The 26,942-nt window shown below is 46.3% G+C and overlaps 2 protein-coding genes across 4 annotated transcripts; one reads left to right on the top strand and one right to left on the bottom strand.

Moving 5' to 3' along the window:
• The first annotated feature begins 309 nt into the window (after window positions 1-309).
• On the top strand, window positions 310-16,126 carry alpk3a (alpha-kinase 3a). 3 transcript variants are annotated; one of them, XM_080002463.1, is made up of 15 exons: window positions 310-338; window positions 574-879; window positions 1,862-1,894; window positions 2,247-2,368; window positions 2,849-2,966; window positions 3,104-4,469; window positions 7,569-9,936; window positions 10,404-10,551; window positions 11,461-11,588; window positions 11,679-11,714; window positions 12,001-12,275; window positions 12,826-12,914; window positions 13,014-13,231; window positions 13,547-13,595; window positions 13,962-16,126. In XM_080002463.1, exons 2-15 carry the CDS (start codon window positions 746-748, stop codon window positions 14,287-14,289), a joined length of 5,412 nt encoding a protein of 1,803 aa, XP_079858589.1. In that variant the 5' UTR covers window positions 310-338; window positions 574-745; the 3' UTR covers window positions 14,290-16,126. The 3 variants fall into 3 exon arrangements, with proteins under 3 accessions (XP_079858589.1, XP_079858590.1, XP_079858591.1); XM_080002464.1 differs by lacking the exon at window positions 1,862-1,894; XM_080002465.1 differs by lacking the exons at window positions 12,001-12,275; window positions 12,826-12,914; window positions 13,014-13,231; window positions 13,547-13,595; window positions 13,962-16,126 and adding an exon at window positions 11,813-11,910.
• Window positions 16,127-17,455: 1,329 nt separating this feature from the next.
• slc28a1 (solute carrier family 28 member 1) lies at window positions 17,456-23,836 on the bottom strand (the record flags this gene model as incomplete). The annotated part of the gene is made up of 14 exons (XM_080002973.1): window positions 17,456-17,578; window positions 17,847-17,952; window positions 19,383-19,481; window positions 19,592-19,673; window positions 19,759-19,956; window positions 20,039-20,207; window positions 20,299-20,429; window positions 20,649-20,774; window positions 20,890-20,970; window positions 21,489-21,569; window positions 21,688-21,762; window positions 22,067-22,180; window positions 22,355-22,496; window positions 23,631-23,836. 14 exons carry the CDS (start codon window positions 23,834-23,836, stop codon window positions 17,467-17,469), a joined length of 1,722 nt encoding a protein of 573 aa, XP_079859099.1. The 3' UTR covers window positions 17,456-17,466.
• Window positions 23,837-26,942: the final 3,106 nt, after the last annotated feature.

The raw sequence follows: 26,942 nt of genomic DNA, 5'->3' as shown, positions 1-26,942 counted from the left end.
AGCCTCCATGCGTGAGGTGACCACTGCAACGTCTGACCATATTCATCTGCTTTAGATGTTAGCACAGTAATGGGATTTTTACACGTGGATAGTGGAATAATTGAAATATTTATATATTGTTTTACACTTTTACACACAAGTTTATTACTTTAGTAAGACCAGGCCTATATTAAATCCATGAGAAATTTTCAAATCTCAAAAGCTGCTTTTGGGAAAGTGTGATGTACTTGCTCCTATTTGTAGGCCTCCTATAAATAGTGCTGCTGGCAACACATGCAAGTGTCTGATTGACTGCAGCCCAGTGGCTCTCAGAGGAACACGCGCAGCACATCTCAATGGTAAGAACATTTAGAAAGCTTCATGTTGGACCAAAAACTGCTGTAAGATAAAAAAGAAACGGTCGTCCTCGGCTTGTGTTTGACCAGTAGGCTGATATCTATTTAGAACCTGCCCCGACCAGGCCAGTAACTCTGGAACCTGCGTCTGACTTTGTCCTGAGTGTCCTAAATGTGTTGTCAGTCTCTCCAGAATGAAAGGTGGGCTTCCCTTTCACCATTTCTCCCTTCGTTCCAGCTGCTTTCAAATGGATAACACACCTCGACCCTAAAGGAGCTTCAAACCTCAAGCTGTTCACTGGAGGATTTTTAAACCAGGAGCCGTCGTCTTTGAGATATATTTTGTGACATTGTGTTAAACAATTTTCTGAAGTGACGTCAAGTTTTTTGGAGAGGCTCTTCAGTGGACAATGACTTCCAGAAGGCCCATGACACGTTCCTTTTCCGGTAACGGAAAGACCGGCGGCGAGGAGGAGAACGGCTCGTCCAACAGCCGCTCAGAGAGCCGCAACCCTTATCTGTCCAACGTCCGGCCTGAAAACAGGTACGAACCTCTTATTGCAGCAGTAATGCAAAGTCCACAGACATCCAACTCCGAGTCATCGGATTCATTTTGATGGTGGAAATCTGGTGTTTAGGAACAAGTTGGAGGACCTTAAAGGTCAACCGGCCTTTCTTTTTAAAGGATAGTTTTGGCATTTTTCAACCCGGGTCCCATTAAAATGTTGGTTGCCCTCATTTATCACACAACCCCTTTTTTTAATAACAGTAAATATCACATTTTATTTCAATTGCTTTTAGTAATTGCTGCGGTACATCCAGCTTTCCACTAGGAAGCCATGCAACCGTCTCTTACTGTCGCAGAAAACAGTCAACAACCCAACCACACAGACTGTGGGACTGTAATGTGTTTCCTGTTTTCTAAAAGTAGTAAAGGTTTGCTCCACTGGACTGCATGGAAGCCCAGAGGAGCTGCAGCAGAGCGGGACACGCCTTAGCAGCAACGCGTTCAGCAGAATGTGTATCAACTGTTATAAATGATGGGAAACAACATTTTAATTTAAGGCAACGGGTTTGAAAACAGCAAACCGTTTATTTAAGTTAATGTGCACGCAAAACCACATTAAGATGAAGGTTACTGTGTGTTTTCCTTCTTTTCACTGTAAAAAAGTGTCTGAATAAACAGAACAAAACAAAGGCTTTATCGGTTCCAGAACAGAACCCTTCATTCAACCCTTCCTTTTCATCGCTCAATAGAATGAAGGCTCTTTTTTGAAAATATTTGTGGGTTTTTTATCTTTTGATGGTTCCGTGGCACATCATCCATGTGCCCTTTAAACAAAATGAAAGCATTTGACCAAATAAACACAGGTTACAGGGGTGTTTTTTGTTTTTTTTTAATAATTTTTTGAGGGAAACATCCTCCGAATCTTTATTTAATTTGAAAAACTGGGTTCCTTGTAAGCACTTCTCTAAAAGGTAATTGACGTTACTGATGAGTTCCCCTTTGCCTTCTCTTTGAATAGCTATTCAAGGTATTCTCACTACAGGCCGACGAGGTAATCCACACTTTTCAAACATTCCTCCTCACTAACATCTTAACAACACTTCCTGGTTTACCCCGAGAATGACCACTACACACCATTTAACAGTGATGTAAGTTCTACTGTCACATGCTGTTTATCTCTACTGACCAATATTTACTACGGCGTCGGATCGTCTTCCTTGGTTTGTTTGACATTTTCCTGCTGTTGAAACGAGGAAGTAATCGAACTCCAATTGAACTTCGATTACAGCAGCAAAGAGGTCGTTAAATGATGCTGAATTTTACAGAATGTCCTCCCACTTTGAGAATATACACTATCGGAACATAAATGGCCAAAATACATGTTATTTGGTTCTTCTTCTCAGGAGCACACTATGCAGTGTGATGGCGCAGCTGACGGAGGACATCCAGCCGTCTTACGAGACCACGTTGAAGTCAAAGGCCGTTTCAGAAAACTGCAACGTGAAGTTCAGCTGCGTGGTGTCAGGTGGGGTCACACTCCAAAAACCACACGCAACCTGTAATTAGCAATAAGCTGCATGGGTGGAACGCTTCCTGCGCACGCTGTGACTCAGGGTGCTTCATCTGAGGCTGGTCATAACAGCCAAAGAGAAGGTTGATTCCAGGCTTTGAAGTGTGTTGACGTCCGCTGTTTCCATGAAAATGTTTCAGGATCTTGCGTCATTTTGGTTTGGTTCCTCCGCCTCAGTGACAGCAGATCCTGAGTCTTACACAATGCAGATCTGATTCACGGCCCTATATCCTTTCATGCTGCTTTTGTGTTTTAGTTATTTTGGATTTTTCATACAGTCGTGCATAAAAGGCGAGTTTCAAAAAACGCTTTGTTTTGGCTCTAGAAGTGTGACGTTTATTTCAAGGAAGCATGCAGTTGTTATGATGTCATTTAGTTTAATCATCATAATCATTTAACCTTTTGTTATGTAATCATTTATCCATATCGACACAGGCTACCCAGAACCAGAACTGACGTGGTACAAAGACGATATGGAGATGGACCGCTACTGTGGACTCCCAAAATATGAAATTCGGCGGAATGGAAAAACGCACAGCCTCCATATTTTCAAGTATGTAAGATGACGGTTTTCAGCTCATAAAATAATTCTAAAATGTAACATTTGACGTTTGCCAGGTTGAACGTATTATATTCATCATTAAAATTACATTAATCAGTCTTTTTTTAAAATTCCATCTATTCTTTAAGCTGCACACTGGATGATGCTGCCATCTACCAGGCTTCAGCCAGCAACACTAAGGGCATCGTCTCCTGCTCGGGGGTTCTGGAGGTGGGCACCATGAACGAGTACAAGATCCATCAGAGGTTCTTTGCTAAACTCAAGCAGAAGGCAGAGAACAAGAGGAGGGAGATGGAGGAGAGCAGGAAGAAGGGTAAGGAGAACATCCAGCAGCAGCAGCAGCCAGAGAACAGCCCCCAACGCCCTCAGAGGAAGCGCCTGGTCCCTCCACAGGAGAACCCTAGACCGCTGCAGGAGAACCCTGAATCCACGGAGAAGCTCCAGGGGACTGCTTCAGAACCCAACAGAGTCGTCGCTGACGTGAAGGAAGAGGCTCCCGAAAACGGCGTGGAAACAGTGGAGACCGCCAGAATTTTACCTGAGGGGTGCTTGGCCACAAAGAAAATAAAGATCTCAAGCGATCTGGACGGAGTTAGCGGGAGCAGGAGCTCCACTGGCAGCCGAGGCCACTTGATGGGGAACGGAGGTGAAAACTCCTATGATGGAGGGATGGGTTTGGCTCAGTTTCTGGCAGAGACTCTCAGCTCTCAGGCTGCTGAGGAGAAGCAGAGCTCGGCCCGGGAGGAGAGGGCAGCGGAGAAGGACACATCAGGACCGGAGGTCGTTAAAGATGTAGAAATGACAAAAGAGGGAGAATGTGAAGAGGCAAAGGAAAAAGAAAAGCAGCTGGCAGAAGCATGTGAACGAGAGAAACAGAGGGTGGAACAGTTAGCCATTGAGAGGGGGAGACAATCAGAGTTGCCTGAGAACACGGGTCACGCCAAACACGTCTCGGACACAAAGAGTCACAGCAAGGGACATAAAGACCACGAGCATCACCACATCCAGGCCTCCATCTCCTCCGTGCTGCACTCCGTCAAAGACTTCTTCTTTGGTAAAAGCCGGAAGGATCCTCACGAGCACAAAGAGAAGGAATACAGAGATGTTTCTGAACCAAGTACTCCTTCTCCAGGACCAACACCGCCCCCACGTCGACCACAGCTTCAAACACAGCGTTACTCAGGAGAACGTGAGCGCTTGCAGTTGGAGAAGGTAGAGGTGCCTGTAGAGGCGGTGGCTGCACCCCAACCACCTGTGTCGTTGGAGCAGTTTACGCCTCAGGAACACAAGGGTGAAGTTGGTCTTTTACAAACACAAGATGTTCCAGGAGAACAACTGGAGTGTGCGGGAAGCTCCTCTGAGCCAGGAGCTGAAGAGGCCATGGAGCTTTCCACGGAGCTTTCCACGGAAGTTTCTATGGAGGTTTCTATGGACGTCCACAGCAGCGATCTGGGTGAAGCAACGTCCATGTCCTGGCCTCAAGTCCTCACCAAGGTGAGATACCTGGTAGTGATCATCCTGTTAGTGTGTGTGTGTGTGTGTGTGTGTGTGTGTGTGTAGCAGCAGGCAATTACTCTAAAGTTATTTGTAGACTCATGTTGCGTAAGACAGCAGCAAAACATGTTTTTTCCTCGATAGACCTGAAGAATGAAAGAGATACAGAGTAGGGCTGGGCGGTACATTGATCCATATCGGGATGTGAGACTAGATATTGTAATGTGGTTGTGGCAGCTCTGCCTGCCACACACCACCCGAGTGCTGCTTCCAGGGCCCTCCGACAAAAGACGCAGGTAATGGCGTTAAAAAGTACCATTTTTTTTTGTAGAGAGTACGCTAGAAGGAACAAGCCCAGGAGCAGATGGACACATGTCATGACAGGGCTCCTCGCCTGTGGTTGTGGGGATGGGGGTTTTACCTGTTGCTCCTTGATTGCTCTGACGGGCAACAGGTGTACAGACACCCTTATCCTGGGCCCAATGACCTAGACCCAGACAGGTGTGGCTGCTTAAACCACACCATTCCCAAACCACAATGGTGATATTGTTAAATGTTATTTTTAAGGAGCATCACAATAAAGTAATACTGTTTTTTAAACTGTATTACTTTATTGTGCAGTCTGTTCAGTCTGTTCAGTCTGTTCAGTCTGTGCAGTCTGTTCTAATCATTGGTCATGAAAGCCACATTACTAATGATTGATTCTCAAATATTTGTTGTGTGTAAATATCTTCCAAAAGCAAATTTTAGTAATCGCCAAAATATGGGAAAACGATCGATACTGAATTTCGTCATTATGGTCCAACCCTATACTCAAGGCCTATAGGTAAAGATTGAGAGATATGTTACTGATTAATCGTAGGACAGTCAGAACATGCAGTCGTGTTTCCTCCTCCTACCTAGATATATCAGCTGATATCCGATATCTTATATCCTATATCAGAGATAGATAAGATAGAGCGCCTGGACATGGAGGAGTGGTTTGAGTCCAGATTAATACCCCAGAAGCCACAGAGGGGGAAACCAGGATATAAACAGTAAGGGTGGAACCTGTACTTCTTACAAATGGAGGTGGGGGACATTTCCAACATCCAAACTCTTACCGTATATACACATCCAAAATCCTCAATGCTGAAGGTGACCAGTGTGACTGAGGTAATGTTTAGAGCTGAGGTGATGGTCCGAGGGCCGGGCGCTCTAGATATAGAGCAGTGGAGCTCTGGGTGTGGGAGGAGGACTCTTCACATTGAAAACATTCCTTACTACTCCCACGTCTTAAAATAACCTCTTCTCTCATCTGGAGTGGAGGGAGGCGTTCCCTCTGCACTCGGAAAAGACAGAAATCTGGGTTGTCACATGATGTACAAAATGCCCAAATTATTCTCCTTCACAAGGTGCTGAACAGCGTACGCTCGAGGCCCGGCCCTGCCTCATGTCATTCTTTCGTTTTTGTCCTTGTCATTGGTGTGGGTTGTGGTAGATTTCATCATGTGAAGGTGAGTGGAATTTTTATTATGGATCTGTTCATCAGCGGCTCCCGTGACTGAAAGATCGTGTGAACCTCCCTGGGAAATCATTCCTTTATTCAGGGCATTTTTCTACTACTTGAATATCATGAAATACTAATAGAGTTTACTTTTGCAACATCGTGCTCCCCAGAAAAAGGGACACATGGAAAAATAGCTTTGTTTCTTTGTTTTACTCAGACACCTGCAAAGCACACGCTTTGTGGAGAACCTTCTCCATAATGTGGAACTAAAACCTTTCCACCTCGGCTGCTGCACTTCTCATTCAGAAAGTCCTTCTCCATCAACGTCAAAGCACGTATTCTTCATTTCTAAATTTTGAGTTGAGAAAACACAGAAAACGACAGTTTGAACAAATGAAAGTCTCCCGCTAATCCAGTGTCTGATGATCTTTCCTCCTTTCATTACTTTCTTTTCTTCGTCCTGCACCTGAACCCATCATGTCTGGGATGTCTTCCTCCCATTCGCTCCCAGTGACGTCAAGCAGAGCTTGGCCGGCAGAACAAGGTGGTGTTGTCGTGGCCCCGAGCTCCATTTTTAGACGGAACGCGACACCGCCTCCCTTCCGCTCAGCGCGGCTACTTCTTTATTTCTCGTGGCGGCTTCTGCCCAACCGGGCCGTCAGGAGGCCGCATGTCAAAAGCTGCTTTTTCACAAGCAGCGTTTATGGAGCTGAACAAGAAGCTGAACAAGCCTCTCCGCAAAAGGCAGAGAGACTTGTGATCTCTCCATCTGTGTCTGAATGAAAGGAGAAGAGTTTATCGCAAGTGCTGTGTGTGCTTCATGTACGCTCAGAAATATGAATAACCTGACTTTCCTCAGTGAGAGGATCACTTCCTCAGTGTGCGAGTGAGTTTGAATGTGAATCATGAATGTGGAGTGAGTTTATAATTTGCTGTTTGAATGGCAAGAAGTCATGTGACCAGGTGGGAAATTCCCTTTACAAAATGGGGAAATTAAGTACTGCTAACAGCCTGTTCATTCTAAGGTTCAAGGTTCTGCTTTACAAAAGAAAAAGTAAAAATGTCAATGCCCTGAATAGGGGAGTGAGGAACTCGGAAAATATCTGACGCTGTAAATTTGGAAAAATTGACGTGTGTAAACCGCAAGTTCTGTGCAACATGGAGGGCAGGTCCTAAAATAAAAGTGACAGGTCATAAATTACAACTACAGCGTCAGATCCATGTTTCTCTGCCAACTTTCTTACTTGTTTCTCTCCCTCTCTCTCTGATTTGTCATTGCAGTTTCTTTCCTTGGCATTGATTTGTCTAATTGTGGAAATTGTGGATTTGTGGAAATTTGTGGAAAAATTCAAATTCTTCACTGTAGGCGTCACAGAGTCAACATTTTAAACGGTTGGCGTGCTAAGCCGTTGAACCTTGAACCATAAGAATACTCTAATCTAAGAACTCTGACAGGTTATTAGTTTGTCCATGCTGCTGGGTCTAAAAACATATCGATATGTTGCACCCTTCTCCCTAGAATTTGATGGACTGAAATGTTGAATAGCCTACATAATGTAGTTTCTAACGCCATTAAGAACTGAAGCCTTTCATTTGTTTTTTACTCTCAGGATGAAGAGGAGGACCTTCAGACCCACAGCGTTCCTTCCACCCAGCAGGAGCCAGCCGTCAGTTTGCCAGTTTCAGGAGCTGAGGCCCAGACTTCACCTCCAGCCGGACCACCACAAAGCCAAGCTGCCCACAAGGATGCCTCCTCCGCTGCTTCTGGTTTCAGTTCAGGGGAAAGCAGATCTTTTGTTCGTACTATCTCAGAAACAAACAGCCGAGGCCTTGGTGAACTTCCCCATGAAACCTTGCACGATAAGGCGCTGCACGTTGACATCTCTGGAGAAAGATATGAACACAAGGTGCAAGAGAATAATTCTGCCTCTGATTTGGGGAGGCAGGGGAAGTTTGAGGAGAAGGCGGAGGAGCCGTGTGAGGACAATGCCATGTGGAGCACGCCTTCAGCAGAAGAACAGATAGATGTTTGTGATTCAACACAAACAAATCAGACTCCTGTAACTCCCCTGAAAGAGGAAAGTGAAATGGAATCTGACGACGCAGAGAGCGCTCGTTTGAAAGAAGTGGACAACACTGCGCCGGCTCAGGAAACCAACAGAGAGTTTCCTGCTACTGTATCTGTGGAGCGTTCTGAGAACTGTGACCTAGAAATTCAACAAGAAAGCGTTACTACTGCGGTGGAAAGTGTGCAGCGCGCAGATCTCAGGGCAGATCAAAGTTCAAATATAACTCCGAAACAAAACAAGGATGAAGGTGAGAAGGACGACAAAGTGAAAGCATCACTCAACGTGAAAACAGAAGAGCAGGAGCAGCAGAGGCGCGAGGTGCAGAGCCTCACTGCTCAGAGAGGAAGTGGGAAAGAAGGAGAGAGTCTTGTGGAAGTCGCAGAATCAGATGAATTGAACAGTGAATTGAAGCGTTTAGAGGAACAGAGCGAGCGGGTCGTTGTCCTACCATCTGAGGAACAACAACAAGTGGCCTCAAAGCCAATCGGTACAGACAGACACGTGAGCGGGTTCATAGAGAAAGACGCCCCTGATACTAGAGCAGATATTCCACTGATCCTGCTGAATGACCACTTCATGACGGCAAACAGTGGAGAACCAGTGGAGGAAGCTGACAGCAGAGAATCAGATCTGCCTGTGAGGACTTTGACACTCAGCGACCCAAAATCAGAGCCTCCAACTTCTATAGATATTGCTGCTTGTGCGGTGGAAGTCCCTCTCCCAGATCAGCGCGTGGCTGGGGGCTCACCGTCCATGCAGAGCAACGTGCAGGCTGATGAAAACCTCCCACTCGCACACAATGTGCAGGAAGTTGCGCAACATGAGGGCAAAACAGAAATGCAAAAGACAGAACCAGTTCTCCAGGTAGACTTTGAGTCAATTCCTGTTATAAGTGTGTCGTGTATGGACGAGGAGGAGGTTTGTGTACCTATGCCGGTCTCCCCCCTACAAACCTGGCAACCCGATGAGGCTCCCACAGAGCCCCTGCCGGTCGTGCCACCGATATCCATCAGCTGCAACGACTGCCCTCCTGAGAGCCACCTGCCGTCTCCAAAACACTACACGGAGACGGAGTCACTGCTTGCGGCTGTTTTGGACAAAACTGTTCTTCTAAGTGATAAGACAGTTGAACTTGATAAAACCCAGCGTGGTAAACACAACCCAGAAGCAGCAACACTGTGTACTTTAGCGAACACCTCTTCTGTATTGAGCGCTCTAACGCACACACATGTGACCTCCCGTGTGATCTCCTCCGGTGAAACGCCAGATGTTTCTGACGTTTCTGTCCCCGAAACCTGCAACGTCAAACCCCTGCCGGCTGACCCCCCTGTGGAGGAGCTCTACCCGGACAGACCCTCTGCTGAGTGGCTAGAGGTAAGGCCGTCTACGCTTCCTCCTCTCAGCCCCTCCAGCCTCCGCAGGTTCCTCTCCAGGACCGCCCCGGGCCCCGACGCCCAGACCACCGCGGGCGACACTCCAGGCGAGCGAGCGGGGGAGGAGCTGAGCGGCGGCTCCACGCCAACCTCCTCGCTGTCCTGCGAGAGCAGCCCCCGCCTGAAGCGACGGGACAGTCTGACGCTCATCCGATCCGCAACCCCCGAGGAGTTGGCGTCCGGCGCGCGACGCAAGATCTTCATGACGAAAGCCAAAGGGGAGGACGGGGAGGGAGCCGGGGTCCTGGACCCCCAGGGCAAGAGGGAGAGCCCATACATGTCGCCTGGCCAGGCCCGCAGGGCCCTGCTGCAGGGCACCGGGCAGAACACCCCCCCCATGGAGAGACGCTCCCCGCTGGTCAGCCGCCGCAAGGCGCCGCCGGACGTCCCCAAGGCCATGGAGGAAATACGGAAGGACGAACCAGCCGGAGCCAGGACGGAGGAAAAGGAGAAGGACAACTTGGATCCATTCAAAGGTAACGTGAAGTCAACTAAAATCTGGATAAACGTTTTGGTGAAAGCACATTTGAGGAGATATTAAAAGGAAGTGTGTGAAAATGCTATATCATATTCATTAAAAAAAATTTAGAACAAAGGACAGAGATAAAAGGTGTGATGAGGATAAAAAAAAGTAAAGGATGAACTTCCTCTGGACGTATGAGTTCAGCTGAAGGACATTTTAGGTTGTAGAGTTATTTATATAAGATCGTTCTTCAAATTAAATCACATTGTTTACTCTCATCACCATTTCTTATGACTTTATCTCTGTGAAGCACTTTGTAATGTGGCTTCTTGAAACACATCTCTATATTTGAGAAGATTATTATGACAATTATGATTATTATTATTACTATGTAGTAACAGGTGGAGATGTGTCAGACTGGGAGGTTGGAGCGTCTCTACTTTCCAGTGCAGTGTGTTTACCTCGTCTCCGTGCCTCCAGCTCCGCAGGTCATCCGGAAGATCAGGGGCGAGCCCTTCCCAGACGCCACCGGACACCTGAAGCTCTGGTGCCAGTTCTTCAACGTCCTTAGCCACTCCACCGTCAAGTGGTTCCGGGACGACGAGGAGATAGTGGAGGTGACAAAAAGGTAGGTCATCTCCTTTATTTGAAGTGGTAAAGTCCCACTGACACCAGGCAACCAGTTTGGAATTTCCTGCTGCACGGGTTCCACAATCGCCACCAAACATTTTAAACATTTTTCTATGCTGTGAAATAAACACTATCTGTATTTATTTAAGTATATTCAGTCTTTTACTCCATTACATTTCAAAGCAAATATGTTTTACTACTTACTTAATTTTTATCTGGATTTACATTTCTATTTGTATATATTTGTAAATTATATGACACCACCATGCTTTATTGTAAATTACAATGAGGATCTGCATGAGCATCATCTGGAGAGAAATAGTTACTTTAATAGAACTTCAAGAAGTAATTTAGACTTGACAAGTTATTTTACTTTGAATACTTAAAGTGAGTTTAGTACAGTATTACTTAAACACTTTTTACTGAAGTACAAATGTCAATGTGGTACTTTCACTTTTACTATAGTCATTTTGTTACTCTGAGTCAGTCTTCCATCCCTGGAAATGAAACCTAACCCATTCACGAAACATCTGGATTCACGTCTGGATTTTCCATTTGAGGCAGAAAACAGGACGTGAGCGTGTCTGGACGTGTCCTGCTCTCACTCGGAGGCACATTGTGTTTGAGGTGGGCCACAGTAAACGCCAAGAGCGGGCTCATGTGACTGTGACCCGCTCAGACGCAGACACGGAACCCGATCCGCTGTTTCACCATCACAGGGGGCATTAAAAGTCTAAATATATGAGCCGCTGCTTGCTGCGTCAGCAGAACATTCCCCGACGCCTTCACACGCCCTTCCATCCGCTCCCACAGCGACCTCTGCTGGAGCAGGACTGAACGGCTCCCTGGTTCCAGTCCGGTCCCTGGTTGACCTCTCCCCGTTCACGTGTTGTTCTGTGCTTCCCAGCGGGGGGGACGAGAGCCAGGTGGCGCTGGTCATCGTCCAGGCGTCCGGCCAAGACTGCGGCGTGTACGGCTGCACCATCAGGAACGAGTATGGGACGGACACAACGGACTTCCTGCTCAGCACAGACAGTGAGAATTAAAACCTTGGTGATGTTACGACATGGAAGCGGAATCAACATGTTCGTGTCTGACCATTTTGTTGTGTTTTGTGTCTTGCAGTTCTGTCTGAGATCCTGCTGAAGGACGATCTGGAAGGTATTTCAGATGGATTATTATTATTATCTATTAAATGACCGAGGGGAATAATTCCAGGTCAAGAAAGTAAAAGTCCTGTTTCCATGTTTTTGCCCCAGCCACGCACTGATCCAGGACTTCTGGATCGATGCAACCCGATTAGCTTGACTCAAAGTCCCGGAGTTAATTTTGACTTTCTGAACCTGGATTTTCCAACTCTGTTAAATGCAAATGGTGATTCACAGCCAAGCTTCAGGTGGTTGTGACTCGTTGGAGATCTTCACTCGTCTTTCCTCGGTTCTTCCAGTCGGGGAGGAGATCGAGATGACCCCGCTGCTGTTCTCCAAAGGCCTGGCCGACTCAGGCTGCTGGGCGGAGAAGTTTTTCGGGCGCATCATAACCACAGAGGTGTGCGTGGGCCAGGGCTGCAGCCACAAGGCCAGCAGGGTGAAGGCCATCTACGGCCTGGACCCCGTGTTCGAGTCTGGAAGCACCTGCATCGTGAAGGTCCGCAGCCCCATCGCCTACGGAACCAAGCAGGAGAACAGCCTCAGCGAGAGGAACCGGGAGATCACCAAACAGGCGAGTCGTGGCTTGAACACCTGAAGATACCAATACATGGGTATTCACGGCATCGGATCAACTTCAACATTTGGAAAACTTATATTTTTGGTCGCCTGTTACTACCGGACCAATTTTGAAACATGAACTCGCAGATTTGTCTGGTTCCCAGGCTAAATTCTTTAGCGTTTGTCAAATGTCAGTTGAAATGAACAAATGCAGGTGTCGATTTTAAGTCGAGAAGACACAGGTTTATCTTGGGAAGAATACAAGTAAGAATAACTTTATTGAGCTCGAGAGAAGGTGTCTGACACAGCGGGAGCCAGAGGAGTTCTGACATCATTGTCCACAGTGGCCTCTTATAAGGTTCAGCAAGAGATCCTACCATTTAGGGATTTGCATATGGAGAGAAGGGGTTTGTTGACTAAAGGACAACGCAACACCATTTCAAACAGAGCTCACTCCCAGTGGGGGTGGTGTTATTTTCGTTTTTTTGTCATTTTGGACTCTCTGTACTGACCTGAAGATTCAAACATCTAACTGCTCAGACTATTCTCATGTGTTCCACCAGGAATGTAAAATCCAAAACATGATTCGGGAATACTGTAAAATCTTTGCTGCTGAAGCCAGAGTGGTGGACAACTTTGGGGTTTCTCTGGAGTAAGTGACACAAACCTGAACTTCTGATGGACAACGCCCTTTCAGTGATGAGGAAAATAACTAGTTCACCTACACGTCGATTTCTCTGACCTCCTGCAGAGTCGTCCCTCAGTACCTGATGTACCGGCCCGCCAACTCGGTGCCCTACGCCACTGTGGAGAGCGACCTCGGCAGCGGCGTCCTCGGGTACTGCACTGTGGACGCGTCGGGCCAGATGGTCTCCAGGACCAGCACCGAGCTGGAGCAGAAAAGCAGCACCTTCCAGCACTGGATCCACCAGTGGACACATGGAAACCTGCTGGTCACACAGATGGAGGGTAAAGAGTTCAAATATATAGATAGACAGACAGATAGACAGACAGACAGACAGACAGACCGATGGGGGGAGGTTGCTGTTATTGCAGCTCACATTAAAACTTCTTCTTCTTCTTCTTCTTCTTCTTTGGGCTGCTCCCTTAGGGGTCGCCACATCAAAGCACATCACACATCACATCAAAACAAATAGTAAATAATAATCAATGAAGTCGGCTAAAGCATCGTGGTGTAAAACCTTCCTTCTGCTCGTGTTTTGGCGCTGGGGGTCAGCGTGCCAGGGCTGCTGTTTTAACGAGGCTGTTTGTGTGTTTTTAAAGGCGTCGGGGGGAAGATCACCAACGTCCGAGCTGTGAGCAAATCCAAAGGGTTGGTGTCTCAAACTCAGATGATTTGCTGCCATGTTTGTTCCTGAAGGCCCCGCCAGGTCCAAAGTGTCTGAGCCTGTTTTTATTTTCCACTTGAATCTGTTATCTCTGTGATTTTATTATGTCTTTTATCTGTTTTACACGATTATGATCATTTATGATATGATACGATACACTACAGCATGTTTAGTGAAATACAATAAAAAAAAGACAATAAATACAATAAAAACAACGAAGGTAGACACACCACACACAGGCAGTAGTTAGGTGTTGTGATTGAGGTGGACTCCACTTCATTTTATTTGTTTGCTTTTTCCTTTTTTATTATTAAAATAATTATAATTCAACTGCTTCTCCTGTCCTGCAGGTACCAGGGTCTGACAGAGAGCGGGTCTCCCAAGGTCTTCGATCACTTCCTGGTCCAGCACCAGTGTAACTACTACTGTGGGCTCCTGGGGCTGCGGCCCCTGAAGACCATGGACAGTCTGCAGCAGCCCCCCAAAGGGAAGGGCTCCAGGAGCCCCCTGCTGGGCCGCAAGCTGGGATCCGGCTCTTCCAGCCCCCAGCTGGGCCGCAAGATGGGCCCCGCCTCCTCCAGCCCCCAGGCGGCCAGGAGGTCGGCGTCCAGCCCCAAGGTGACCCGCAAGGGCCCAGACCCCCAGGACCCCGAAGCCAAGGCTCAGGAGACGGGGTAGAGCAGAGAGGCCAGAACCAAAACGCCTGGTCTCAAACAGACAGTTTATTTTGTGACCACGCTCTTTTCTCTCGGCTTCATTTTTGAAAAAGCGCGCAACCTCCACGCCCCAACTGAAGGGCCGGGGGCGGCTCAAGGAGGGAGCGCAAAGGATTATGGGTCGTTACGTGAGCTGACGGGAATTCATGTTTTCATTCTCAGGAAACTTATCTCACACACACACGCACACATACACACACGCATACACACACACACACACGTACACATACACACACACGTACACCAGGGCTTCCAACGCTCTCTATATTAGATTAGATTAGATTCAACTAATTGTCATTGCACAGAGTATAAGTACTGAGGCAACTAAATGCATTTCTCTGCATTTGACATCCTAGTAACTGACGTAGCCGGGAGCAGTGGCTGCATGTAGCGACGCCCTGGGAGCAGTTAGGGGGTCAAGTGTCTTGCTGTCACCTGCTGTCGACCCGCTCTTCCTCCTGAGCCACTGCCCCCATGCCCCCATTTATGGACAGTCAGTAAAAAAAAATGGTATCATATTTTTATCATGACCATGATGAATCCAAACGTCTGGTTTCTGAAGAATAGAACAGGGGTTCCCAAACCATGGTTCATGGCCCCCTATGGGTCGGGGACGGAGTTGCAGGGGTCCGCAACAAAAAGAAAACGGTTTAATTTGTTGTAAAATTTTCAGCACTTTCTTTTTTCACAGAATACATAAAGTCACAGCCAGCAATCAAGTGGATTTTATCTTTGTTGTGAGATTGGAACTTTTTGTCATCGAGGTTTTACATAAATGTCATATTTGCGTAACCAAGTTTTGCACTCCCCACAAACTAGATAATTTATACATATATAAGGATTCTTACCACGGCCTTGAGATGCTTGAATTTCATCCTCAGAAATGTAAGTACTGGAATACCTTGAAAATTGCTCCTTTTTTTGCTTTGCTGAAGTGCTTGAAAAGTCCTTGAAAAAAAAAACTGCTATCATTGAAAACCTGTAATAATTCTCCCTGGTTTTGTTATTCAAATCCTAATAAAACATTTCCAGAAACAATTTAATGACATAGATGATGGAGGGAAATGTGCATTTAATCCAGCATGATATCATACCACAATAGAAGATGACAATGATAGATAGATAGATAGATAGATAGATAGACAGACAGATAGATAGATAGATAGATAGATAGATAGATAGATAGATAGATAGATAGATAGATAGATAGATAGATAGATAGATAGATAGATAGATAGATAGATCGTCTTTGAAAATGAAGAAATAGTGCTTAAAATAGTGAAAGTCCTTGAATGTCATTGTGTAATGCCAGAATGAACCCTGTTTAACGACACACTTCCCGTCAGTAAATACAGACATTTGGTAGAAATGTAGAAGACAAAGTTGGGCAACCTTGACAAGAAGCAAACAGACTGACACACACACACACACACCACACACACACACACACACACACACACACAACACAGACACACACACACACACACACACACCACAGACACATACACACACACACACACACACACACACACACACACACACACACACACACACACACACACACACACACACACACACACCACAGCTAATTGGTTTCTGTGCCCAGATAAGGGTTTTATTGGGAGGAGAAACATTACGGTGCTTATCTGAGGCACAAGGGTCGTAACTCAGAAGCCGATACATGCAGCTCAGCTCTGTTTGGAAATGAATGACTGGAATCGCTGCTGTAATTATTGTATTTTTATGAATCTTGTTAAGTTATTGAACCGGAGCGGAAGGAATAAAACACACAAATGCTGCGGGTGGAGTCTCTTCTGTGTGAAGCTGGGAAGTTCTGTCCGCACTTTGACACGACTGTTTTTTTTCTGTTTTTTAAAAATACTTTGTATTAATTGGGACTTCTTCCCGCAGTGGGCGCGGCGGGCCTGCCTGTGACTCAGCCCTCGATAGCGTGTTTATGTGCCGCGGAGCAGGTCAACGCTGACATGCTGCGTGTGGTGCAATCTGATCGTAGAATGAGCGACATACGTTGTTATGAAAGTGAACTTTAACAGCGAATGAGGCTCACTGAAGAGCCTCTCAAATGCTGGAATCCACGTGCGCGTCCACGTCCAAACACATGAGCGGCTGAAGAAGTTCCATAACGTTTACTGGACGTTTACTGGACGACTTCACCCTGGTTTATGGCGGAATTCCCCCAAAATCAAACCTGATTGGATCTGAGACCCCCTGTTTGAAACACATAACACATGCATTTATTGTGCATTTATTAGCGAGCATTTTGGTACAAATTGGACAAAGGGGAGAGAAACACATGATGACACAGTGTCACAGTTTATATTTCAACTAAAATATTTTGAACCAATGTTTTGTTCAGTCAGTGTCTTGACTTTCAGGAAACATTTGCCTGAAATCGTTCGAAAGGCCCCGCCACCCCCCTGTGTCTCCTGCCGGCCCCCGATGGGGGTCTGGCACCGCAAGTTGGGAACCACTGGTGATTAGAGACACAGTGTCCAGACTGGACAGTGTGATCAGTCTGCGGGAACCAAGCCAGTGAAACCAATTAAACCAGTAGAACCAGTAAAACCAGGAGAACCAGTAAAACCACTAGAACCAATAAAACCAAAATAACCAGTAAAACCAGTAGAACCAGTAGAACCAGTAGAACATGTTAAACCGGTAAAGCCAGTAACACCAATTAAACTAGTAAAGTGTGTGAATGTGAGAGAGTGTGTGTGTGTGTGTGTGTGTGTGTGTGTGTGTGTGTGTGTGTGTGTGTGTGTGTGTGTGTGTGTGTGTGTGTGTGTGTGTGTGTGTGTGTGTGTGTGTGTGTGTGTGTGTGTGTGTGTGTGTCTCTTTGTGTTTGTAAAATAAAAGTCTCTGAACAATTGTGTTTTGGAAGTTATTTTAATTTTATCAAGAAATGTTTTTTTCCCTTTAAAGTTATTTTTAAAAATTATTATCAAAAATACGAATTAAAAAAACATTTATGAGGGTGTTACCCATGTATTCATGTTAAGTTAGACGCCTACAGTAGAAATCACATTACATCATCACTATATACATTTTAAATTCCCGTGGTCGGAGTCCACTTGGAAAGTAGTAGTAGCAGCTTCTGCAGGTGGAGGCTCAGCGTGTGTCACTTACACACCGCCACCTCAAAAACTCCACAACAGTTTGTGAAGAAGACGGAGGCGTTGCCCACGGTGCCCCACCAGCCCTGGAAGGAAACTGTGCCGTTGTTCAGAGCGCTGCAGGAGGAAGACGTCACAAGTCAGCGGGGTTTCCTAGGTCCTCTGGAAATCAGATTAATTTTGTCGTAATGCTCAAACGGTTCTGTGTATTTTAAGTATAATTTATAATTATTTTTCTTTCTACTTTGATTACCTTTGAGCTAGTTTGTCAACCCTAACCCCACCCCCCAAAAAAACGCACGAAGGAACGTCTTTAATTCACGTTCCTACGTCTGATGTTGTGTCGTCATATAATCGGTGTTTCCGTGTTTTTCTCCTCTCTCACCTGGCAAACAGGTCGTCGCAGCAGCTCTGGATGTTTGTGTCCGTTGCATTGAAAACAGAAGAAGTGAAAATGTTCACGCAGTCCAACGGCGGAACAAACAGGATGCCTGCGCCAAGAAAACACACAATGCAATAATGATAAGATCATAATAATAATAATAATAATAATAATAATAAGAAGAAGAAGAAGAAGAAGAAGAAGAAGAAGAAGAAGAAGAAGAAGAAGAAGAAGAAGAAGAGTACACCGCGTTCAGTTTGGTTGTTGTTGTTGGGTGCGTGGGCACCGTCTACACGGCACAACCCTCCTGTCTCTAAAACAAGCCTCCATGTTTGCCTGTAAAGCAGAACTTGTCCTGGTTAGAACTCAGCGTGCTGTGTGTGGAAGTAGAGCTGCTCTCTCAGTGACGGGTGGCCGTTTGGTGCTGTGTCGGGCAGGTCACTCATTTGTTGACTTTTTTCCCCGTATTATATTTTCAGTAAGTCGTGTTTCCATCAAATACCAAAAACGTTGCGGTATTTCTGTGGGTAATTACCATTGCACGGCTCCTATTTTTCCGATGCCTCGCTGGATCTTGAACGCATCACTCAGTAGCACATTTCAGTGTTTTGATGGACGCTCTGACATTTTAAGGATTCTTTTTTTCATATTTTTGTTCATGAATCCGGCAAAGTAATGTGGAGCACGGGTTTAAATGATCAATCTAACAGATCTACCGACATCTACCAGGTAAGAAGTTATATAAACATTCACATAAATCCATAGTTTGGTGACGTCTGAACACTACAGAGTGACCGAGTCCACGCCGCACACTGGACACGGTCCAACTGCACCTTCTCAATCACAATCAGTACATTTATAGTGAATAATAATACATTTTTCTGTAAATATCATTTGTAGTAAGTAATATGTTGACGTTATAAAGCATCTTAGTGTAAATAGCATCTCCTTAATTTCAAAGGGAGACGTGTGATGTGTCATTTAACCAACACCGACTGAATATTTTGGGTCAAATTGTTTGGTTTTTCACTTCTATCTGCTCTGTATGTAGATCGACTTGGCTTACGCCGAAGTATGTGTGCCAGATAGTTTTAGCCGGGTTGGACATATTTCGGACTGGCGTACTGGCACGTCGGTCTTAAAATCGCTCAAAATCTGGACGATATTTCTCTAATATCTGCTCCGTATGTGGATCGACTCGGATGAAACTTCGACCACGAAGTTGTGGATGATGTGACAGCTCGGTTCAAACAAGACGTAAACAACACACGTGTCCGTATGTTACGTCAAAGTTGGTGTTCCACATAGTTTTAGGCTTAGAAATTCGGATGATTTCTCCACATTTTTTCTCTTACAATAACAATAAGAGGCTGCTGTACAATTACCCTGCAGGCTGGACCCCTAATAACAGCAAAAACAACGCTGCTCAATGAAATAATATTATTTTTCATTATGCAATATTTTTTTAAACAAATGAATGTCTAAGTAGTAATAGTAGTTGTATGAAAATGCAATTCAAAACATCAACAGTGTATTTACCTGCGATGCAGGCGTTGATGAGCGACACGCAGGTGCCAGTGAACAGAGCCCTGAGCACCAGAGAGGCCACGTCGTTCCTTCGGCTCGGGCAGATCGAGGCTTTGGGACAAAGAGATGCGAGTCAGATTAAAACCTGTCTGGAGGGACGAGGACGCCCTGTGGCTTCCACAGAGCTCCACAGGGAGTCTGAGTGTCGGGGCTATACGCACACAGGCCTCCGATCACCACGCCCAGCGAGCTGAAGTTGGCGAAGCCGCACAGAGCGTAGGTGCAGATCACCTCCGACCGCACCTGAAGCACAGGACCAGCAGCGTGTGAAGGACGGGCTGTGCATTCAATCCCAACCCGCTCCCCGTTTGAGGAATGGGCCACTCACAGAGAGCCACTGCCTTTCATTATCGATGAGCTCGTCTAGTCCGTTGAGCCGGTTGGTTTTCAGCTGGGACAGCTTCTCGTACGCCAGGAACTCGTTGAGGAAGATCTTGGTGCCGATCAGCTCCGCCACGGTGAAGCACTCCTCGTAGCGGATCCCCATCATGAAAGCCACCGGCATGAACACGTAGGAGCAGATGACCTGCGGACGAGGAGGGTCGGATCAGAAGGACATCTGCAGAGACGCTGAGGCACCGCCAGCAGAATGGGTCCCGGTCCAGTACCTGGAACGTGATGTTGGGATGTCCCACCATTCCACCCAGCCAACTCAGAGACGCGTTGATGAACTCCAAGATGGCGAGGAAGGCAATCAGGTTGGCAGCGATGTTGGTGACGAGGCCGATCGATGCAGAGGCTCCGCTGCTGGCGGCCTCCAGGATGTTCTGCTCATCACTGGAGGTGGAAAAAACAACTTCACGAACCAGCCAGAGGGAACGAGTGACGGAGCTGAAGCTGAGGTGGTGCACAGGGTTGGAACACGCACCCACAGGCCACTTTGATCTTCTCCGTCGACTTGAACTGGGTCTCCTCTGTCTCCGGGTAGGACAGCTTGGACAGAGCCAGGGCACAGGGAGCCGCCATGACGGAGGCGGCTATCAGGGAGGCGGCGTCGATCTGGGTGGTGATCAGGGTGGAAGAGGTCAGGGAGGAGATAAGGGCGGAGTTCAGGGAAGAGATCAGGGAGGAGATCAGGGAGGAGGTCGAGGAGAAGACCGGGGTGGAGACCAGGGAGGAGATCAGATAAGGGTGGAGGTCAGGGTAACCCAGGAGGTAGTTCCACAGAAAAACATCAAATCAATGAGAAGGTGCTGAGAAGGAGCAGCTCCAACTCACCCCGAAGGAGATGAACGCCCCCATCACGCTGCCTGCGATGGTGGCGAAGCCGCCCGTCATGACGGCGTGGACCTCAGACTTGGTCATGTCCTTCAGGTAGGGTCTGATCAGCAGCGGAGCCTCCGTCTAGCGAACACACATGTGACGGAGGAACATACAGCTCAGTAGAAACATTTAGGAGTTACTATGAATAGTGGTGGTATCACCTTGTCTGCAAAGGTTGACGTCAGGTGTAGTTTACCTGTCCAACAAATATGTTGCCTGCCACGCTCAAGGTCTCGGTGGGAGAAGTTCCCAACGTTATCTCCATGACCCAGGAGATCTGCCAGGTTAAAAACACCACTTTCAGTCATGGCGTGGGAGACGGAGCAGCTCCAACATGGCGTCACCACATCTCTGTTCATATCATTAAAGTGGTAATCCGCAAGAGTATTTAGAAATCCCACATTTAATACATGTTTGTGCTGACAATTGATCAGAAGCAGCCATTCAATGTATTTGCGTTGTGCACGGGCTCCTCCGTCGGCTGTGGCGGGGTCCGCCTTTTCCGCTAAGAATGCAAAGATGGGGAAGATTGAAGAAGTGAAGGCGACGGCGAAATTTGTTAAAGCAGCGACGGGAGCTGTGGTTTACGCTGCGATGGGCTGTGTGCAAATGAGTATCTGACGACATCATGGGAACAATAGACGATGGACTAAGGGGCACTGTTTAAAAAGTCATACATAGAAAAGCCGGTTCCTACCTGTCGAAGGGGAGAGACAGAACAAACTCCATGATGGACAAAGTTATGAATATTGGTGTTTCAGCTTCAGCGTGAGTGTTGGGGGGATATTGCGTCACCTTAATAATCAGCCACTGCATGAGACCCAGGAAGTAGAGGATGGACATCACGCTGCTGAAGAACACCACGATGGGCAGCGCCTGGAGACACAAGCAGCAAAACACCGACAAATACATTCCCTCTGTTTTTCTCTCATCAGAGATGATGAAAAGTAGCATCTGAAAATACTTAAAACACAAAGAATCACCGTTCACCGACTTGAAAGGCAAAGATGTCTGAGACCAGCTCTCCGAACACAAACCGCGACCCGGCTTCTGTGTAGTTGAGGAAGGTCTGAAATCGCAAGACGGAAGAAAAATATTGGTGTAACGTTATTTATTTTAATACATATTTATTTTAGATGTGTTTTATTTGACAACAGCAGGTCATGGGTCCAGAGCGAGGTAGTGAGACGCTCAGTCGCTGCAGTGTATCTCACAGAGCATCTGCTGTGTACATTTGCCACTGATTCAGTGAATGTGCGGACAGCAAATACAGCCGTAGAGTACAATAAAGATGAGTTTGACGATAAGAATAAAGCGTCTCCTCCCGCCAAAGATCCCTTTCCTATGGGAGATAACAACATCAAACACATCACCTGCACTTGCCGCCCGAGCCATTCGAAGGCCACGAGTCCCAGTTCTGTCCTTATGACGAACAGGCCGATACAGAACTGCATGCCCAGGCCCCAGAAGACCGGCCGCCATGACACCTGCAACACAGGATGTGTGACAGAAGGACACACGGGTTGGCTCTGCGGCCGGAGGGAAACGAGGACAGACGACTTCCAAAGTCTACAGAAAACATTCCAGAGATAAGGCGTCACGTGGGATCACAGGTGTCGCCCGCTGCCTGGAGTCAGGTTAAACTTTAATTTCCCACTCACGGCCGTCCTGTGCGCTGAGATGAGGAAGGTGAGGAGGACGAGCGCGCAGACGCCTCCGAAGGAAATGAGCTGCTCCGGGCGCTTCCCCGTGTCCAGGACCAGCCAGACGACCAGCAAGACCACAACCACCGAGACGAACACCCTGCGGAGGACACGCCCACGCTGATTACACCGGTTCCCCTTCGCTCCAGCACATTTGTCACAGCAGAATTCACTTTTGCAAAACAATTAACACACGGGCCAAAACTTGAACACGTTTGGCAAAATGCACCAAAACCCTCAAAGCATTAAAAACACGAGACAAAATCAACTTCCTGCAACAAAACATGTAGTATAAAGTTAGCTCATCAAAAGCTCAATCGAGTATCAACACCCTCGGACGGTAAACACCCCTCTGTATGTCTGCTCCATTGGTTGATACCATAACTATAGTATGTACCATGAAAGGCCAGTAAACATATCACAGTACGGCTGCATCATTTTCTCCTAAAATGATTGAACCAAAGACGCTGGAAGCAGAAAGAATGCCCCTCAAGAGCATCCACGTCCAGAAACAGAAGTCCTTATATTAAATTTCTAATTTCAGAAACCTTTACAAAACCTTCGTCCTTTACAAACTCAATGATGCTGTATCAACACAGAATACAAATACCATCTACACAAGAGAACAAATCACTGCGAGAACTAAACAATGTCAAAAAAAATCAAAAAAATGATCATCTTGAGTGTATTTCAATACTCAAGATGCACAGTGTTGCATCGAGTTTGAGGGAGAAAATAATTCATGAATTTTGAATATGAATTTTAAAAGATGTGCTCATGGAATGCATCTTGTGTTTAAGCAACGAGAAATAGAACAGAATAGAAAAGAATAGAGCGGGTCGTCTAGTCATCAGAAGATTGCTGGTTCAATCCCCGGCTCCTCCTGGTCGCGTGCTGATGTGTCCTTGAGCAAGACACTTGACCCCCTAACTGCTCCCAGGGCGTCGCTACATGCAGCCACTGCTCCCGGCTACGTCAGTTACTAGGATGTCAAATGCAGAGAAATGCATTTAGTTGCCTCAGTACTTGTACTCTGTGCAATGACAATTAGTTGAATCTAATGTAAAAAGGGTCCCGGTTCAGTCCACAGACTGCTGCTGTTCTAAGTGTGTGAAGGGTTTTGAAAAGGTGAATTCAGCATTGACAAACGCATGGAACCAATCGAGAACAAAACTGTGGCAGCCTCGTGCCGCAGCGCTGCAGCACGTCCCGTCGCTGTCCGCCACGCTCTCACCATCTGATCCAGAACAGGTTGGATGCGAAGCACCGCGCCGCCGGACGGAAGCACGCGCCGATGCGATCTCCCTGGTGCTCCTTCACAAGGTCGTAGGTTTTGGACGCCGCAGCCAGACTGGTCAGGACCACGAGGGGGACGGCCCTCTGCACGTCCAACACGCAGGCTGCGATGAAGAACGCCACGTAGCCTGCGGCGGCGGACATACGGGACAGATTTTGCAATCAGTTCACCTAAATGTTCTTCCTCACCAATCACATGGCTTTTCCTTTCCACCACGACCTAATGAGTCCGAGAGACAGGACGGGCGTGGTCGGGCTGACGAGCGGCGCTACCTGCTCCCAGCAGGACGAGCAGCGTGCGGCGGACGCTTCCAGAGTGAATCTTGACGTAAGCCTCTGCAGCGGAGAGCGGGCTGCACGCCTTCCTGGAACACACAGAGCACCACAGACGCTGCATTTGGTTGGGCTCTAATTATTTGAATCATTGCTATAATAGTAATTATATGGGACGGATGTTTCCAATGCATTGTCCTGAAATTGGGGAGGAAGAAATTCCAACGTGGGCCACAGGTAAAAACATCCAACAGATGCTCAGTATTTGCTGTATTAGTGTATTAGTATATTAGTGTATTAGTGAATTAGTGTATTAGTGTATTAGTGTATTGGTATATTAGTGTATTAGTATATTAGTATATTAGTGTATTAGTGTATTAGTGTATTAGTGTATTAGTGTATTAGTATATTAGTGTATTAGTGTATTATTGTATTATTATATTAGTATATTAGTGTATTAGCGTATTAGTGTATTAGTGTATTAGTGTATTAGTGTATTGGTATATATTCTCTCTGTCACCTTTTCCGTTCCTCTCCACCTTCACCAGTTTGCTTCTCCAAATTTCCCCCCGTTTCTCCAAACACAGCAAAACCAAAACACAAACCTGTGTTTTGGTTTTAGATTGTGTGTTTATCTACTGCAGTCTCCTGCCCACCGCGACCACTTAGGGCATCATAAGAACGCAGGGCGGCCCCCAGTGCAGGGACAGGCCCGCAGCGCATGGGACAGGCCCCCAGTACACTGGACAGGCCCCCAGCGCAGGGGACAGGCCCCCAGCACACGGGACAGGACCCAAGCGCACTGGACAGGCCCCCAGCGCAGGGGACAGGCCCCCAGCGCAGGGGACAGGCCCCCAGCCCAACCCTCCTGAACATTGTTAGAGCGACGCGCACGCACCTCAGGCAGGATCCCAAACCTCCCCCAGAGTCTGTGTTGACGCTGCTGCCGTCAGAGGAGTTTTCCTCCTGGAGAAGAACGGAAGCAACATCCATCACAACACAACAAGCAGAACTGAGCGTGAAAAGACACTTTACTGAGTGGTTCTTTACCGGCCTCGTTTTCTGACTTATTCTCATCTGTTGTCACAGAGTATATCTGTAACCGTCTTTAATATCTGACAATTTCTGTTTTGTATTTATTTTTTCTTTTTGGCGATTTGCATATATTTATCAATTCTATTATTTACATTTGTTATGTTTTTATTTTTACTTCTACATCTTTATTCTGTTATTTTATTATTATATTGATTTTATTTTCAACACACACACACACACACACACACACACACACACACACACACACACACACATTTAGACATTGACATTTGAATGCTAATGCTCTGCAGTGTAATGCACAAACCTCACCAGTAATCAATTCCTAATATATGTAAAGATTTCAACATCCACGTTGACTGTTCTTCTAATTCTCCTGCCACAGATTTTCCACGTTCTCGATGTTTTTAACCTTGCGTGCAGGAGGATTACCGCCTCACGCATAATCTAGGCCACGTCCTGAGCTTGACCCTGAACTCCGTGTGCTCGTATGACTTGTTTCATCTGAGGGATGATTGAGGCATTTTTGAATCACTGTTTTAATCTGCCTGATACGGCCGAGCCCCTCCTGTTGATGACTGTTGATCACTTTACTGACGTGATATAAAACCACACCCACTCCAACTGTTGATCCTTCCCCTGGATGCAAAGCATCAATGGAAGAACCTCAACGCTCACCCCCTGCATATGAAGGAGTTGCCAATGAGTTGGAGTTGCCACAACCTTGAAATGGGAGAGCTGCATTCTTTTATTTAGGAATTTCTCAGGAATGATAAACATGACCCTGGATTCCTGTTTCAACACTATGAACCATGTTGTGAACCAGTGCAGCCCCAGTCTCCTGTCCATCATCAACCCTCCCTCACACCTGGCTTCAGACCTGATGACCAACCATCAAACCCCAAAAAAAAAAACTAAAAAAAGACACCCCAGATCCAGCTCAGTGAGGTACTTATAGGCCCGTATCTAAATTATTATTTCTCCCTAAAATCCTCAAAAAAGTTGCTGCTGGGCAAGTCGTTGAGTTGATTGAAGGACATTGGTGTTTCTGGAACAGCTCTACCCTGTCTTTCCTCATACCCGTCGAACAGATATTTCAATGTTTAATGTTCATATCAAGCACATATCATAGGTGGTGCGTCGCCCTCGGCTCTTCTCCTGCGTTGGCGTCCCTCAGGGGCCCAACCTTGGGCCCGTCCTCTTCTCTCACTATTCATGCTTCCTCTGGGTCGTCTGCTCGTTTCCACGGCATCTCTTACGCTGATGACACATGGCTGTGTTTTTATAGATAACACCTTTTATAAAGCAAATCGCAAGCAACTTTCTTTTATGTCCTGGTTGTTTTAATGTCTTTGTGTTTTGTTTTCCTCTGAATTATTTTATAGACTTTGCAGGCCGTTTTTTAAATTAAGAATGATGTTTGTTTCTATATCCAATGGTTTTGTTAAAATTCCTCTTCCATTGTGTTTGCTGTGATGTCACATGTCTGCTTGTCAAGCTTTGTAACCGTGGGTTTTAAAAAGTGTGATCTAACCATAAAGCTTTACATACTTACTTATTTACTGGCTTAAGGACATTTTCCAACTATCTTCACTTGTGTATATTCTGTTTAGGACGATTTAATATTTTACTCCACCACATTTCAAAGCAAATATACATACTACTTTTTACTCTACTAAGCTCTTCTAACACATTAATGTTACTTAAGTTAAAAAAGGAAAAAGCAGGGAATGGATCATCAAACAGTTCATCCATGATTCATCAGCTCCATCATCTTGTAAATGATCACGACTCCATCTGTCATATTTTAATGTCAGTTATAATCAGCATCTGCCTGAGCGTCATCTCTAGAATAACAAGCGAGTTTTAAAGACTCTGTTGTATCGGGGTGCTGGCTGTGACAAGTACTTTTAAAAGTACTCAA

This window comes from Zeus faber (genome assembly GCF_960531495.2).
Source record: "Zeus faber genome assembly, chromosome: 6".
NCBI classification, from domain to species: domain Eukaryota; kingdom Metazoa; phylum Chordata; class Actinopteri; order Zeiformes; family Zeidae; genus Zeus; species Zeus faber.
Note: the sequence above shows the minus strand (reverse complement) of the source record. Positions and strands in the feature narration are given on the sequence as shown.